This window comes from Dasypus novemcinctus, chromosome X, assembly GCF_030445035.2.
Source record: "Dasypus novemcinctus isolate mDasNov1 chromosome X, mDasNov1.1.hap2, whole genome shotgun sequence".
Classification (NCBI taxonomy): Eukaryota; Metazoa; Chordata; class Mammalia; order Cingulata; family Dasypodidae; genus Dasypus; species Dasypus novemcinctus.
The window spans coordinates 41,529,302-41,547,485 of record NC_080704.1 but is presented as its reverse complement, the minus strand read 5'-3'; the positions used below and the strand labels follow the sequence as shown (position 1 = coordinate 41,547,485).

Below are 18,184 nucleotides of genomic sequence, written 5' to 3'. Positions count from 1 at the left end.
GGAATGTTATGATATATTTTTTACATTTCTCAAGTGTGTGACAAGATCTGTGAATCATTTAAGGAAACCTTGTTTTCTTCCTCGCAGGGATTACCAGCTTTCAGGTCCACTCTGTGAGCTTCTGGCTATTCCTCCAATAAATCCCTTCCTGATTAATTTAACAGGAGATTGTTTTTATTGTTCTCAACTAAGAACTCTGACTGAGACATCTGTCCTTGCTTGTTAAAAAAAAAGGCAATCTGTCCCACTAATTCAGAGCCGTAGCTATATTCCAATATGAGGCCTACTGAAAAGAAGTAGTATGAAACACTGAATTAGATTGACAATGGCCAGACTATATATAAAATGGGAACTTGGATCCATTATCTGCATGAATCAGTCCAGGAAACTAACCCCTCTCTGTAACAATTTGTCCAGGAAACCAAGCCACTAACTACAAAAACCAATCTAGCAAGCCAAATCACAATTCCTATAAAAACAACCCAAAATACACCTTCCTAACCAATCACATAGGATGCCCCATCTCTAGTTTGCCCACCTCCAGCTTCCTCTCGCCAATAGCCTCCAATGAAAGCATATCTGAAATCTTCCCTTTTATCCTCTATAAAGCTTCCCCACTCCTCTGCTAGCCTTTGAGTCTCTGATAAACGCACGTAATGGTGGCTGACTCCCTTGCTAGAGCAAGCCCTGAATAAATATTCTTTGCTTATCATCATTCAGTGCTTTTTGTTTATTTTCACAAATACGACCTGAGTTCTTTCTAAGCAAGGATAGGAAAAATTATCAATTTTCTCTTCTTTGTGTATATATAAAAAATAAATTTCAGAAAAAAATGTCTTCTAATCCTCAAATAGATAATTACCACAATTCTAGGTCGAGGAATATTTGCTTTTATTTGTTAAGAGCAATTCAATTTCTTCTTCCTAAAATACATATTCTATTAGGTCATCAAGAAATCCTTGATGGTTAAGGACATAGAGATATTCACCAAATATTCAAGAAATAAAAATGAAAGGAGGAATAATAGTATGCATGAATTAAATCACTATTATTTTCATTAGTCAATGCCTTATCAGTGTTCTTTCTCTGAATATTTAAAAATTAAAATAGACTACTTATGTCTTTATTTATCAATTAAAATATTCGCGTATTATCAATGAGGAAAAAACACATTAGTTATAGCAATTAAAATTGTGGCTATGATTCATGTCTACCAAGGTCATCAGTGTTTGCTTTTATCAAACAACCGTGGGCATGGATTTGCTAACACTTAAATAATTCATGTAAGTCCCCATTACTTAAAACCCCAATTCTATGTCTTCAATATATATATTTCTAAGCGAAAAGTCTCCCACAGAAACAAGGACTCATCAAAACTGAAATGAGTCTAGGGAGCTCAATCCTGCTATTATCATATTTTTGAGGACAAGTATTTAGCCTAATTTAAGCTTACTCAAGGAAACTTTTGAAGCATGCCAGTAGAATGTTAATCAGTTCAGATTCTCTAATATACCATGTAACTAAAAGATCTTTGCCATAAGAATTTTAGAATCTATATTATTGGATTTAAAAGTAAAATTGCTATTATTTAAATAATTTATCCCCTAAGTTCATTTCATATGGACTTTTTTAGGGATAACAATTTAAGTGTACAACCAACTCTCTGTTTGAGAAAAGACAGTATCTAGGAACAATTCATGGACTCTTACCAGCGCACTACACTTCATTTCAATGATGTTTATGGGTGGTGCAGCAGTGCCGTTGACCTCAAGATAATACCAGATTCTTAAATTGTTAACACCATCATCTGGGAAAAAAAAGCACTTCTTAATATAGGCTTCAGCATATCATACTTAATATACACATTTGTGCAACAGGAACAAACATCATTTACGACCCCTATTTAATAGATTCATTTGTCAAGGGAGGTGAGGGGAGGTTGAAAAGCTGCTTTCATCACAGTTTGGGAGGAATCAGGGAAGTCACATCCTACAAGGCCACGAGAATGTTCTGTAAAAAACCTGCAAAACTCATCACACCTCTGCTTGCCCCAGTAACTCAATATAAAGTTCCCCAAGAAATCCTAAGAATTAAGGATTAATGTTTCAAAAAGAATGAACCAATCTTGTTTCCCCTAATTGCTAAAACAAACACAAATTTGTTGATAGAAATGCCTAAATTTGGGTTTCCAATTCACAATGGTATATTTCTAGTACCATAGAATCTAGTCTAAGGGCAAAGTCAGGAATAATGAGATTTCAGGCTCCTTGGAAGTATGACAAAGGATCCTATCAATTTAGCTTAAAGGAAACTAGTATTGGGTATGAACTAATGAGTGAGAAAATAATGTTTACAGCTGTATCCCAATATAATAAAAACTAGGTGTTTCTATCCCTATGGGCTAGCATCAAACCCAAGTGTTTTCTCTCCATCTTCCCCTCATCTATTCAATTTGTCACTTTGATATTTTCTTATTCTCCAGTGTTGAGGTAATTCATGGTTCAAGATGTCCTCCAGTTTCAGTAATTCATATGCATATTCACATTATTTTTGCCATGTTTAAAATATTTCTAGAACTGCTGTGTTAGATTAACTTGCTTAGGGACATCACTAATCCCTCTTGACTTCAGTTTCCTTACCTATGAAACAAGAGGCTCAGACTGGTGGAAATATCAATGTCTCCCTCTTCTGAAAATCTCTGACATGCATTGCGGTCACCCCTCGGGCTGAAGTGTGGTTTGCTGACCTGGCGGGGGGGCGGCGGCCATGGTAGGCCTATTCCAAACCGCTGCCCCCATAATAGGGTGGTTGGTCGGGCCCACCGCCACCCCTGAAGGAAGCTCGGCATGGGCGCAGAGTGCCGTCGGGTCTCCCCTTCTCGGCAGCCATGCTTCCGTGGCCGCCCCTCCTCCCGGATAGCGCCACACGATACCTTCTTTCTCCCTGCGCAGGCGCAGGGTGGAAAATTCCAGTCTGCCCTTCCCCCCCCCCCACAGCAGCAACAGCCAGGCGTGGGCGGGAAACTCAAGTCTGCCCTCTACCCCAGCAACAGCAGCCACCAATCACTAAGCCCTGCCCCTTCCCCCAGCAACAGCAACAGCCAATCCCTAATCACCACCCCTCCCCCGTCCAGTACCGCCCACTGACCTTTCTCCCGCAACCAATCAGAACAGGGCGTGGCTTCAACCAATCAGCCTTCCCCAGCCCCTATAAAACTGTTGCCTCTCCCTCAATAAAGTGGACTTGCGTGTTTACCTTGTCTCCGCCGTAGTTCTTCTGCCGTGCGCCCTCCAGTCCTGAGAGCCCCCGACAAGGGCCTGGCCTCCCTTGTCCCCAGTTCGTCGCCTGCTTCTCCGGGCGACCCCGTCAGCCGAACCGCGCAACCCCTGTGAGACCGACCCCTCGTCTGCTGCCAGATCGACCCCTCGTCCCAAGCGGGACCGATCCCTCGTCCCAAGCGGGACCGACCCCTCGTCCTGAGCTGGACCGACCCCTCGTCCGCAGCCAGACCCCACCTCTACCGATCGAGCAAGCCGCCGCAATGTATTGTTTGGAAATATATTGTATGGTATTGTGTTGTGCTGGGTGGTGTTGTATAACATTAACTGGCATTATTTCGACCTCACTGTTCTCTATCATACTGTATTTTACTATATCATTTTATATTCAATTCTATTCCAATGCACTAGCTATCAGGGGGAAAGCTTATAGTATTAGTGGGTCTGAGAATAATTCAGTCATTCAGAGCAACCAGTTAGTGAGATGGACAAAGGCAGGGTACCCATCTCTTCCTTCTAGTAAGAGGGTCTAGATGAGTTCTTGGTCCAAATACCTGGGAAAAATTCTTGAGGGCAAACTTACCCCACATTTTGCATTGCTTCCTGTGCTTATTTATTTTACAGACACCAGCTAATTCCTTTAAAACCATTAAGTGGCAGAGAATACTATTACCAAATTTACACTGGTGTTAAATTATTCAGGTAACCTCTGCTTGTGGTTGTATCAGTGCTCCTTCAATTCTATGAAAGCATTTCAACTGCTTTTATGATGTCTAAATGTGCCTTCTCTAAAAATAACCCAAAGTTCTTAAAATGAATAGTGTTTCCCATTTTAGGTAGTTCATGCAAATTTTAACTGGGACTTTCCAATGCTTTAACCCACATTTGAACTCACAGGGGAAATAATTTATGACAGAAAGGTCTCTATGACTGAGGAGATGGAAGAAAATCTGAGCATTCTGAACTCATTTTATAATTTTTTCACCTAATCTCAGCTCCAAATTTCAATCAATTACTGGATATTGGCATGTAAATGACTTATTGTCCCATTAAAATAAGAAAGCACAAAACTGGACTAGCTTATGATTTCCCAGACTATTTTATCTTCTAACTTTTCATCTTGGCATAGAACTTTATTAGATATACATTCACCAAGATACAAACAAACATTACTTGTTTTTAAATCAATTCCCCTCTTTCTACCTCCTCTCTCAGGACAGTCAACCAAAGCCCATCTCTGAAATGATTTCTATTTTTAGTGCTATTTCTTGATCTTCATTGCAACCATTAAAAAAAATGGTTCTCTTTATCTGAAAGTCAGTTTGTTGTTATAGTGGCCTAGCTGTCTAATGTCTACTCTTCCCTTTCTAAATCACTTTCATTAATACCTAAATATCACTCTTTTACTCATGCATTCATTTGAGAAATATTTCTCTTTTCTTGGTATGCCTCTTTGTCCCTACAACTCTGCTCCTGTTGAACAACTCTTCTCTAATGTCTTTTATGTCCAAGCTACTCACTCATAAAAAGTCACTCATTGAAATGAGTTTATATGGCTACGAGTTTCTAAAAAAGAGTCTGGAGGCTGGCAGAAGGATTGCCCTCATGCACAACTGAGCAGAGTCAGAGAGACAGATAAAGCAGATACAACCCCCAGATATTGGTTCCTTTGAAGGCTAAAGAGACCCATGAGAGTTATGGCCATGGCCGATGGGGTTAACTACCAGGGCAGATGGCCCCTCATTGGAAATGGTGTTTATGTGTGATGAATCTGGACTCAGATGGGATCTCCCTTCATAAGACTTTCATGCTAATGTGCTGGAGGTGCAGTTAACGTTGGGATTTAAGATATATTTAGGGGATTTGAATCTCTGGACTGACAATGTGATAGCCAGGTCCTGAGCCTCAACAGACTCCAGCACCTACAATCTGATTTATTGGACTTACCACACTCAGCTAAGATGGAGTTGAAGAAGGACAACCACCACACCATGGAGCCTAGAGTGATTACAACTGAAAATGGGAGGATTGCATCCAGCATCCATGTGGAATCTGAGCCTCCTCTTGACATAGAGGTGCAATGGACACAACCAATCCAATGTCCACATAGAAGAGGTGGTATTGGATTGAGAAAAGTGGACATGGTGGACGATGGGTATGGGGAAAGGCAGGAAGAGATGAGAGGTGGAGGTGTCTTTGGGACATGGAGCTGCCCTGGATGGTGCTTCAGAGGCAATCACCGGGCATTGTAAATCCTCACAGGGCCCACTGGATGGAATGGAGGAGAGTATGGGCCATGATGTGGACCATTGACTATGAGGTGCAGAGGTGCCCAAAGATGTACTTACCAAATCCAATGGATGTGTCATGATGATGGGAACGAGTGTTTTGGGGGGGAGAGGGGGGGTGGGGGAGTGGGGTTGAATGGGACCTCACATATATATTTTTGATGTAATATTATTACAAAGTCAATAAAAAATAAATAAATATAAAAAATAAAAAATAAAAAAACAAATAAAGACAAAAAAATGAAAGGAGAAAATGCTAAAAAAATAAAATAAAGTAAAAAAAAAAAAAAAAAAGTCACTCATTCACACATTTCCAAGAAACCTACCCTGACAATTCCAACTCTCCATCATCTTACTTTACTTTGAACTTCTACTATAAATTTATGATGCACAACAACTTTCAAATAAAGCATTATAATATAGTAAGGGAAAAATAGCATTTAGTTTCTTCGGCATATGTGTAAATTGCCATCATCTTCTATACTGAAGTGAGAAAAGCGTATTATGTTGCTAAAATGATACATGCATTAACATTTTAGTGGAAACTTACTGTGACATTTTTGGTTTAGTAACAGAAAAATATGAAAGACTATTCACTTATGGAAGAGAACTTCAATCTGAGTTATTATAATCTATTCATATAACTAGCAGCAGAAATCCAGAAATTAAGCTACATAAATTTAATCCTGAGATAATAAAATAAAATTCATATATATCCATATATGAACAACATACATTTGAATTTGTATTGTGCATGTAAAGTATCTATTTCATTTAAACGTGAATGATGATGACAGTCTATGCAGATTTATCATGACACTCTTCATAATAATAAACTTACCTATGTCTTCCTCATCAAAATTTTGGGACAATTCTGATACGGATTTCTGAAAGGACTCTTCTTGCTCTGTTTCTTCCTGAGAATCATTTGGTTGCCTTCTTTCAACAGTAAATGAAATTGTGCCTACAACACATAGGTAGAAGATGTCAGATTAACATGGTGTCAGTTTTCTAAAATCAAAGGTCAGTCTCAGGTATAAACGTTACTCTGGCTTGAAATCAATAAATACAAAATGAAGCATAAACTCTAAGTATCTTTTTTTTAAATAAACCTGATGGTGATACAGAAAAAGTTAACAGAAAGTTCAAGGATATATTTTCAAAATCTCTATCAAAATGGTAAATTTTTCAATATCTTACTTGCAATAATCAAGAAAAAAGAGGCAAACAATAAAATTGCAACAGCTTTCAGATACCTTATTGGCCTTGGGTGCCTGCTCTTATTTTCTTCCTAAGTGATTTTAATGCTCTATTTAATACCTCATTTTTTAAATAGTATTTCTTTTGTTTCATATAATACACTAATATCACAATCATGAACTTCCTTTTAAACATTTAATGTGTAAGAAATGAAAAGTTTTGTTACAAAAGTTCATCATGTCAGAAATGGTCTTTCTGCTTCTGGAATTTTTGTTATTCTAAAATTGATCTATTCAATATAGGTATTAACTTTGAAATTGAAGCTAATATATCTATAGAAATAATTCTGAAATTGTTTCTGAACTCTCAATACCAGCTTTCTATAAACAAACATGGCAAACAAACAAGTGTCTCAATTATGAACCACAATCAAATAGCTTATATAGAGGCCTACCAGTTTTATATAATTGAATTGAGGTAGTATCCACATTTAGTAGTTCTAAAGACATTAGAAAATGAAATTGAATATTAAGATTTTCTTACTTTTCTATTGAAAGTAAAGTCTTTCTGAAAAAAAAAATTGAAGGATGGCTATGTACCACAAGGAAATACATTTTTAGAAGTGTGACTCGCCTTGGAGAGAAGCCTGGAAGTCAAATCATCATGGAATAAAACAAAATAATGTATATATGTAAAACTATCTTGAAATAAAACATGATAATGCATGTAAAGCACTTAGCCAAAATCACTGAACAACTACTCAATAAATAGCACTTTTATTCATATTCTTATTATTCATGTTTAGGGGATGGTCCCAAACAGTATGATGCTATCAGTCACACTGCTCCAGGAGAAGACAGATATCTAAGAGAAAGAAATTCCTAATGTGAATATAGTAATATTATCACTGTTGTGTTTGGATGATTAAAGGCTTCTCATAAATGGGTAACCAAATGACCAAAGGATATTACACTAGACATGTGCTACCCAATACAGCAGCAACTAGCCATGTGGGAGTACTTATATGTTGCTAGTCTGAATTAAGATGTGATGTAAGTGTGAAATATACACCACATTTTAAAGACTTAGTAAAAAAACGCAAAATATCCTAGTAATAATTTTATATGAATTATAAGTTGAAATAACTTTTATTTGGAAAAACAAGCTATACTTTAAAAATTAATTTTACCTATTTCTTTTATTTTTTTACATTCAGTGACAAGAAAATTTAAAATTACGTGTGGCTTGCATTTTACTTTGATTGAGCAACACTATTATACACAAATCTGTTTCAGTTATTTACATTTTGCAACCATGCAAATATTTTATAGTGAATCTGCTGATCTGTTTATTGGCTAATGATGTAAAATCAGTAATTCTTTTGTAAAAATCTTGATGTTAGTCAAAAAATTTGAAATCCATTATTTTCCTTTTCCTCATGTTCCAATGTTGTGATATCATCCCACAGAGTCATGTCATGGATTCCTCCTGGGAAGAGACCATGCATTTTCTGGGTTTTGCATAGTCTTCAGACATAACAGTTTGCCCGTATGAATACAACATTTGCTGCTCCTTTCTTTTTACAAGCCAGAGGATGAAGATTTGCCAAGAAAATATGACAACTCATTTGCCACCTCTTCTATCCTTCCCCTTGCCATAGCTACATATTCCCACAGTTGGGTCACTTTTTGTTTGTATGGGATATAAATGCTATTACTGAAATTAGTACCAGTAATTTACTGCATCAATTCACAATTTTCAATTGTCAATTCTAGATTAGCACGGCCGATGGAATCAGCTTAAGAATACACTATTAGGAATTGTCGCTAAGGTAGCTGTGGGAGGGTGTCCCCTGCATTCCTCTCAGGATATGGAGGTTGAGGGATTATTCTTCTAGGTGCTCTTTGCTGCCTGCAGGGCATTTCTCCTGCCATTTATTTCAAAATCCCAGGTTTCTTTGAAGAACATGACATTGGACTATGCTGCCTATTACCATCCTTGAGACAGTTATTTACTTGTCTCCAGTTCATGTCCTATATTTCATTGAACAAATTGCACTTGGTTTACCACTGTTTTTTTCTTGATTACTCTTGCCATTAACCAAGGTGTTCAATGGTCACATAAATCTTCCTTCTGAGAGCCTAGAATTGCAGCCCCTTGATGTCATTTAATAGTCATGTGGTTCTTAATTTCCTACCAGCCAAGCTCATAACCTCCTGTCTTCTAAAAATGCACCTGCATTCTTGTCACCCTTATGTAGCTCTTTTCCTCCGTATCCACCTTTCAACAATCCTTCTATTGTCCAGGAACTTCCAGTCCACTGCCCGTAACATTTTTCCTGCCCATCACCCCTTCATATCTTCACTGTCGTCCCAATCAGCTTCACTTCCATAACCCAATATTGTAATCTATCCATCAAAAAACACCTTCAAATCCCTTGTCTCAATTTCCCTCCTTTGTTCTCATCTGTAAGAATGAAAATCCTTTGCTTATATAAGAGCAATAAAATGTGCCTGGAGAATTACACTGCAACGACATTGATTGGAGTTATTTTAAATCCTACCACAAATCCTAATTCTGGCAGGCTGTTATATTATTTTGATGAATTCTTCCTGCTATCTTCTGTGATGACAATTTCATACCTTCTCTTTTCCCCTCAGACTTCTAATACTTCTGTCTTCCTGACGTTCCCAGCTGATCATCTTGTTTCTATTTCACTAAGAAAATTCCAACTACCAGGATTGAACTTCTTCAGAGTCTCAGCACCTCATCAAAGAACTTTTCTGTATTAGTGATTCTATTCTGGGGGTTATTTGCTCTTAGAATGGCAAAAGTGTCTACCTGGGATTAATACTAGCATCCGTGCACTGGATGCCATCTGCTTTGGACCACCCAAGGGTTTTATTCCAGAAATGATCCCAGTTCTCCTTTGCATCTTCAATTTCTCCCTCCCTATTAGACCATCAGCCCACAAACATGATGCAATAGCATTTTCAAGACAATTCTCATAGATCTACCACCTTCTTTTGAGTAGCTGAAAGTATTCCAAATATTTATATATCTTCTTTCATGTAACCAATCATGTAGAGGTGAAAAGGGAGACATAAAGTACCTTTCCTTTCCTTTTTTCATATTTTTCAATATCAAACAAAAATTGCAATAGTAACTTTTTGCACACTATGGGGTTAAGATTTAAGATGTAAGCTAATTATGGTTTAAAAAACAAAACTGCTGGGAAGAATATGTGACTCAAGTGATTGGGCTCCTGTCTACAATATAAGAGGCCCAGTGTTTGATTCCTAGGGCCTCCTGGTGAAGGCAAGCTGGCCTGCACAGCGAGCTGGCCCACACAGCAAGTTGGCCCATGTGGAGACCTGGCACAGCAAGACGATGCAACAAAAAGAGACACAGAGGAGAAACAATAAGAGATGCAGCAAACCAGGGAGCTGAGGTGATGCAAGAGTTTGAGTGACTCTCCCAATCCAGAAGGTCCCAGAATTGGGTCCCAGTGCCGCCTAAAGAGAAGACAAGCAGACACAGAAGAACACACAGAGAATGGACACAGAAAGCAGACAGTAAGCCCAAAACAATGGGGGGAGTGAACAAAACTGCTATGTCAAAGAAGATATGAATATTCAATTTGGTGGATGTTGCCAAATTACCATCCAAAAATATTTATTCTTACTATGTATGAAACAGTTCCCTTTTTATGTGTATATACACATTTTATATCCATGTGCATCAATTTATGAAAAGATGGAGGTCATGGAAATATAAAGAGTATGAATTTTTAAAATTACATAACTTTTGTGGACAATCTTCCAAAATATTAAGAAGAGAAATTTCAAAGATCACTTGAAAACTTTAAGATTAAGAAAATACATTACATTTAAAACAAGATATTGAGAAAATTATTTAAAAAGAAACCAAATGCCTATTTTAAAAATCTGCTTCTGCAAGGAAAGTCTCTGAATTTTGAAACATCATTTATGAAATATTCAAACGAAAGTTTAATTGGTAATGCCAGGGGCAAAGCGAAACTTAAAGCTGAAAAACAAGCTATTCCTTCTAGAATTAGGGCCCGTAGGACATCATATGCAGTTCTCTAGCTATTCATTTGGAAACATTGGCAGTTTTCGTTAAAATGTAAGAAGATTCAGGGCTCAACTAGCATACGAATAGATGGAAAATTTAAGTCTCTGGGACATATATATTTAATGGGTATAGTGCTAATTATAGGTTCAAATAAAAGGGACAGAAGAACCATGTGCAGGAAAATTATAAATGAGACTAACTCTGCTACATTGGGGAGATAGAACCTAAAAAAACAGAGAGCATCTACAACTGCAAGCAAGACAGTTAGACCCCTCTGCCCCATGGGATCTAAGCCCTCTTTCAATCGCAAGCAGATTGGGCATCACCATCCCCAAATCCTCAAGAATGGGGAGTGAGTAATCATAAAGGGGGAAAGCAACTAGAGACCGAAGTAGACTTATTATTTTTCTAGTAATGGAAGAATTTGTAACACTGATATAAAGACAGTGGCCACCAGAGGTTCTGAGGGGATGGAGAGGGAAGAACAGGTGTGACAAGGGCATTTTTGAGACACTGGAATTGTTCTGCACGATATTGCAATGATGGATACAGGATATTATACATTTTGTCAAAACATATAAAATTGTATGGTGCAAAATGTAAAACCATAATGTAAACTATAGACTATGTTTAGTAGCAAAGCTTCAATATTTGTTCATCAGTTGTAACAAATGTACCACACTGATGAAAGATGTTATTAAAAGGGGAAAATGTGAGGGGGTAGGTATATGGGAATCCCACATATTTTCTTTGTAACTTTGTGTAATCTAAAACGTCTATAAAAATAAAGAAAAAACATTAAGGAGAACAATTGGTGTAGCTTGACTCCTTCAGTGATAGCAGAAGAGGCAGCAGTGCAGCAGTGATGGACTTGCCTTTAGGGAACTTTTAAGATACATGCTAAGAAAAAGGAAAGTACCATTGCAGGGTAATGTGAAAGGAAGCAAATGAGAAGTATAGCTAGGAGGTCTTCCAGTGCAGGGGAGAAATACAAAGACTTCACCTGGGGCAACTTAAAGAAACTGAGACTCGGATCTCTCATCATAAAGTGAGAAATTAAGAACCAAATTGGTTATTACCAATAGGTAAGTTGCATGATTATATAATCTGTTCTTTAATTAAAATAGTATATGATGATTTAATTTCATAAGTTTTCAATAATTATAAAAAAGTTATATAAAGCCAATATTTAGGTGAACCTACACTTGTCACCTAATGTATGTGGAATGATTAATTAGGAAACCAAATCCATATGTGAAATACTATGAAACACTCTCAAGAATTAAAAATACACATTCTCCATTCTTTTCTCATCTCAGTCCACTATATCTTCATCATATGATTAGTCATTGTGTCTTTCCTCCAACTCACCCATTTAAAATTCAGAGCATTTTTATCAGCTCTAACAAATATAAATTGGGCAATCATTTGTAAAACAATTCAAAAGCCTTATGTGAACATTACAAGACTGTTTATTTTAGACCCGAATGAGTAATTAACTTAAATATTTATCTTAAATATAGAAATGAGTGAAGAGAACTATAAAAGCAATTACGAGTCTACTTAGTAGCTTATGTTTTAACTGAAAAAGAATATTTTAAAACAATGCATTTCGGTCAGAATTATGTGACTAATTTATGCACTATTTCTACCAATGATAACCTTTTTATCTTGGCAATGTCATTTCAATTTCATTTCTAAATAACTTCCTTTTTAAATGTGAGCTTAACTTTTGATTATTAATTAACCATTGTGAGACAAGCAGACAAATTCTTGTACATTTACTACAAAGAAACATCTGACAGAGCAACTTCAGTCTCAGTAATGAAACTTCAAACCAAACAGAGTAAATAATGATTACAAGAAGAAAAATTACTTCCAAAAGATGACTCTTTTTTTGACAGTATATAAAAAATATGATTACTTTGTGTCCTGTATTCCATTTTTCAGGTTAAGGGCAACTGATTAAAGAAGAAACAGAAATAAATCAAAGCTTGATTTTGGCATTCGAATTTGTCAGAGTGATTAGAAAATTCTTGAACTGGTTTGAAAAGCTATAACAGAAATAAGTGTAATGAGTAAAATAGCTCGCCTATTTAAGATACACCATACTTGGGCTTAAAGGAGATTTTTCAATTTGGCTGAAAGAGTTGGGAAAAAATCTAATAGGAACAGTAAACAGAGCTATTACCTTTTTAAAGCACAATTTTTTATCATGAGAAATTGAGTTTTTCTCCTGCCAAACATTCAAAGTTGTTGACTTTTCAAAATCACTTTTTGAACAATGAAACAAAATATCCCTAGCAATTTTTTAAATTAGGAATTTTTCCTCTAATTTTATATTTTCCTGAAAAATCTAGATATCAAGATTGTCAAAGATTTTCAATGGTTAGGCAAAGTAATTTTATGTTAATATTTTTTAAATAATGAAAATACATTTATTGAATGCTTACTCTGTTTGAGGCATGTGTTAAATGCTTTCCATTCATTATCTGATTTAAACCTTGCAATAAGCATATATTTAATTATTCATTAGGCCTATTTTAAAACTGAGTAACGGGGAGCTTAGACAAAGTTGGGTAACTTACTCCAGGTTACAGAGTTAGTAAGTGGCAAAGGTATCCATCTTTCCCTGGTATAGAATAAGAGTGATAACACATTAAGTCATATCTCAATATTGCTTCATATACCACAGAATAAGAAGACTTTTAATTGGAAAAACAGCAAAATCACTCACATTCTTACAAAAGATTTATTTTGACCTAAATGAATAGGTCCAGGGATCATGGCTGCCTAGACAATTTCATCCTTTAGAAAAGTTTCAAAAGCTACTTTCTGGGTAAGTTCTTTGGTGCCTGTCGTACTTGGTGTCATAGTCTGTTCCCTCCACCGGCTTTATGCTTCACTGCTCCCTATCTCAAAGGAGGAGGGGCTGTTCAGGAAAATCACTATATGGCAGGGTTGTGTCACCTTGTGAAAATTTTGAAGGCACATTAATTCTGTCAATGAATGTTTTTTCCTAAGTACTTTCTCTATACACATTATATTACACAGGATCAAATGAATTGTAATAAAGTTTTTTTTTTTACCTAATATCATGCTACCTTAGAAAATCCGAGTGGCAGACTAGAGAGCCTAAGGAATGCTTCTTAACCCTTCTCCTTCTTCTCTCCTTTCATATTTTCTCTACACTTTAAACTTATATTGACTCACTTGGTTTTACTTTAGCTCTCCTTCATCTGAGGACCAAAAGGCAGGGTGGAAAAAAAGAAAAGTATGGGGTTGAAGGTTAATAGAAGTAGAGAATTCCTGGGCTGTGGCCATAACTGTCTTTCCTGTGTGGAATACACCACTCCTCTCCCACTAGTTTTAGGGTCTTAATTTTTCTGGAAAAAGAAAAGGTATACCTTTGAAAGTAAGTCTTCAGGATCTCACTCTCCAACAAAACCTGTGCTTTTATATTTCATTTCCTAAGGGCTCTGTTCAGTAGGGACACCATAGTGAAAACTTATTAACAGACCAAAATAAAATTGGTATTGTTCAGCCAACTCACCAGGACAGAACCTCATGGGGCTTCAATCAATATCTTTGCAATCGAACACAGTGCACGACTGTCTAAGATCCCAGCATCTAAGTTTGGCATCAACAATTCTTATCCTATAATTTCCTTTTTTAAAAACTATACTGGTGTTCTTTCTATATCACATTCTTTTTTACACGAGCATAATACAAGCCACCATATAAAACAGGAAAGGACTATTATAATCCTCAGGATCCAGAGTTCTGTTGTAGAGGACAGTTATGTGTTAGCTTTAGCAAAATCCTATGTTTTTATACAGGGGCAAAATGATAAAGCAATGATAGTACATGTTTCTATTAAAACTGCATGCTTCTTCTTGATCCATAAATGAAAAAGTTAATAAACTGGATTTCATCAAAATTTGCAACTTCTGCTCTTCAAAAGACACTATTAAGAAAACGAAAAGAAAATCCACAGATTGGGAGAAAAATTTTGAAAGCATATTGGCTAAAAGACTTGTATACCAAATTATTTTTTTAAAACTTGCAAAATTCAAAAATAAGAGAACAGAAAGCCTGGAAAAAACGGGCAAATGATTTCAACAGGCATTTCACTAACAAGGATATATGGATGACAGTTCAGCACATGAAAAAGGCGCTCAAAATCATTGTTAATTAAGGAAAATGCAAATTAAACCCACAATGTAAAAACACTACACACCAATTAGAAAGGTTAAAATTAAACAGTTGTCTAGAGTGTAGAAGAATTGGAATACTTACACACTGCTGGTAAGAATGAGAAATGGAACAAGAACTTTGGGAAACTGGCAGCTTCTTTAAACATTAAACATACAGCTACCATACAGTCAAGTCATTCCATTTACAGGTGTTTTACCCAAGAGTAATGAATGCATAGGTCCATATAAAGACTTGTACATGAATGCTCATAGCAGCTTGATTTGTAACTGCCAGAAACTGGAAACAACCCAAATAACCATCAAAAGGTAAATGGATAAACACACTGGCAGATTCATTCTACTAAAGCAATAAAAGGAATGAACTATTGATATATACAACATGTGGATGAATCTCAAAATTAGTATCTTGAGTAAAAGATTCAGCTGAAAATGGTGCACCCTTTATGATTTCCTTTATGTACTACACTAGAAAATGTAGACTAATCTATAGTGACAGAAAACAGATAAAGTGTTTCCCAGGGAAAGTATGGCTTGGAGCATAAGAGGAGCAGACAGGAAAAGGATAAAAATGGACACAAGGAAATTTTTTGGAGTGGCAAATATATTAATTATCTCAATTTTGTCATAGGTTGCCTAGGTGTACAAGTATGAGAAAGCATCTCAAACTGTATACTTTAAATGTGTCCAGTATATTTTATGTCAAATTATACTTCAATTTTGGTATAATTAACTATTATACCTCAAAGCTGTTAAAATATGCACTGCATTTTTCACAGGTTACACCCACCTTTCCTTGGTAAGCACTGCTCAGCAGGATAATGATAAGAGTTGCAAACCATCGCCCAATATCAGATTTACTGCAAAAACAGAGTATTTAGTATAATATAAGTGGAGCTCACAGGCACTTATGGTTATCTTTCCGACAACAGGCAATGCCATGTAGAGCATAATTAATGAAACTGCCATATATAAATAGCTAGGACATTTATCTTTTTAGATATCTATATATGTATATACTTATGCACAAGCACGTATTTATCTATATCTTCCCTTAGTTTCAAAAAGTCACAGATGTATACATACATAATGTCTAAGCCTCCACATAAAGCCTTCACTTCTTTTTTCATATTAATTTAAAATTGTTTCTATGTATAGTTCCTGCATGAGATGAAAATGAATTTTAACATTAAAAAGCATCTTTAGGCCCCTATCCCGGCAAGAAAATGGGAGAAATCACTTTCAATAAAAGGGTAAGAGGTGGCCAGAGTCAATTATTTACCAGTGTTTTAAACCATTTTGGAAGAATTTCTATGTTAAAAAATAGCGGGTGGGGCGGGGTGTGGGGTATATGGGAACTTCGTATATTTTTTAATGTAACATTTTTTGTGATCTACGTATCTTTTTTAAAAAAAAGACAAAAATAAACATATAAAAAAGAAAATCATCATATAATGAGCTGCATTTAAGCAAATTTTCATAACAAGGAGACATGAGCGCCCTTTGTGTTGAGAGAAAAAATGCCCCCTAATTGCATATGTAAGTCTTATAAAGAATAAAATTTCATACAGGAAAAAAATACTAAAAATGAAAACAAAACATTTTGAAGTTTCAGAATTCATGAGGGATTCTAATTGTACTAAATCTAATAGGTGATCATTTAATTCCTCACATGTTAAAAAGCATATTTGAAGGGAGCTTTGAATTTGAAAAGATTTTTTTAATTAGGAATAAAATAGGTAACAATAAATTCCTGTATCTAAGATACTTATTTAAATATTTTATATGAAAAAAGCCAACTTTGCCAAATCACATTTTCATTTCAATAGCCCCCCATATCACACTCAAAATTGGTGTTGACTGGCCAAGCAAGACACATACACACATACATACACGAGCTCACACACACAGAGGCAAGTTTTATTATCTTAATAAAAATGCTACACATATCTTGATATGTCAAAATTTAAACAAAAAGACTACAACAAGAAAGTCTTGGGTGGATTCATGAACCACTAGTGTCTTTTTCCCAAAGGAACCCAAATTTATACTCAATGGAACATTTATATTATGTCCTGTACTGACAGGGAAATCTTTGTTTCTAACATATAATTAAGAATTATAAGTGAATATGTGCCAATTAAATGTTGGCTTCCTGGCAAACACTGGCACCATAGGAATGCCTTCCCTTCATCAGGCTGTCAATAGTATATGCAGTTGCCAAATTTATGCTTCCTGCAGGTTTGTAAATCTCCCTTGATAGTGTTCTTACACTCCTCTTATTGCATTACCAAGTATATTAAATCATTTTTAACATTTTAGGAACTATTTTATTTCTGAGACATGTATCTTTTTCCATTCTGTACTGACTTCCATTCAGAAAATTGATAATCATAGGTGTCATGCCTATGGCTATATGCCAAGTACTGGTCTGGATGCCAATCTGAGCTGGTGGTCAAACAGATTATCTTGTAGTTTATGTCATCACACACTGGTCTCTTAACATGAACTGACTGATCTCTAGCCAATCATCTTTGTAAAGGTTTGGGCTAGACTTAGTAGGCATTCTGATTCTGAAGAAAGGGATCGGAAGGAAAGTTCTAGCGCTTACAAGCCATCAAGGATAATGCCATGCAGGTGACTAGAGCTGTTATGACACATGACAGCACAGGCTGCTGGGAAAGCAGAGATGATAAAAACAAATAGGAGCGTCCAAAGGACATGGAAGGAAGCAAACATATGGTATTCTCTACAGTGCCTCATGGCCCTGCTCTTGAAAATTGCCTGTGTTCAATTTCAGTCTGGAGTCAACTGCATATGTACAATTCCAGTCACCTACAAGAGTATGAAATGTTTCATAACATTCCTCACTTGTTTGGAAAGACCAGTGACACCTGACAGATCACAATGGTGATGATAACTAGTCAACAAGATCCAAATTTGGTTTCAGCCAAGGTTTTGATACCACTCTCTATGGTTTTCTATTTTCGACAAGCTAGGAAATAAGTTTCACCTGTATGCTGCTTGGGAGTGGGGGCCAAAAGGAGCCCCAAATCCTCTATATACCCCTATCGTGTTAGAGGATTTTCAAAACAGGGAGATATAGGTA

General features: G+C 36.2%; 1 protein-coding gene across 1 annotated transcript in view; it reads right to left on the bottom strand.

Moving 5' to 3' along the window:
- Window positions 1-18,184, bottom strand: part of CFAP47 (cilia and flagella associated protein 47) — a 477,175-nt gene that overhangs the window by 122,316 nt on the left and 336,675 nt on the right. The window contains exons 51-52 of the mRNA XM_071213189.1: window positions 6,408-6,530; window positions 1,710-1,807 (exon numbers count right to left, since the gene is read on the bottom strand). Coding sequence (XP_071069290.1) covers window positions 1,710-1,807; window positions 6,408-6,530 — 221 coding nt within the window. The remainder of the gene's footprint in view (window positions 1-1,709; window positions 1,808-6,407; window positions 6,531-18,184) is intronic.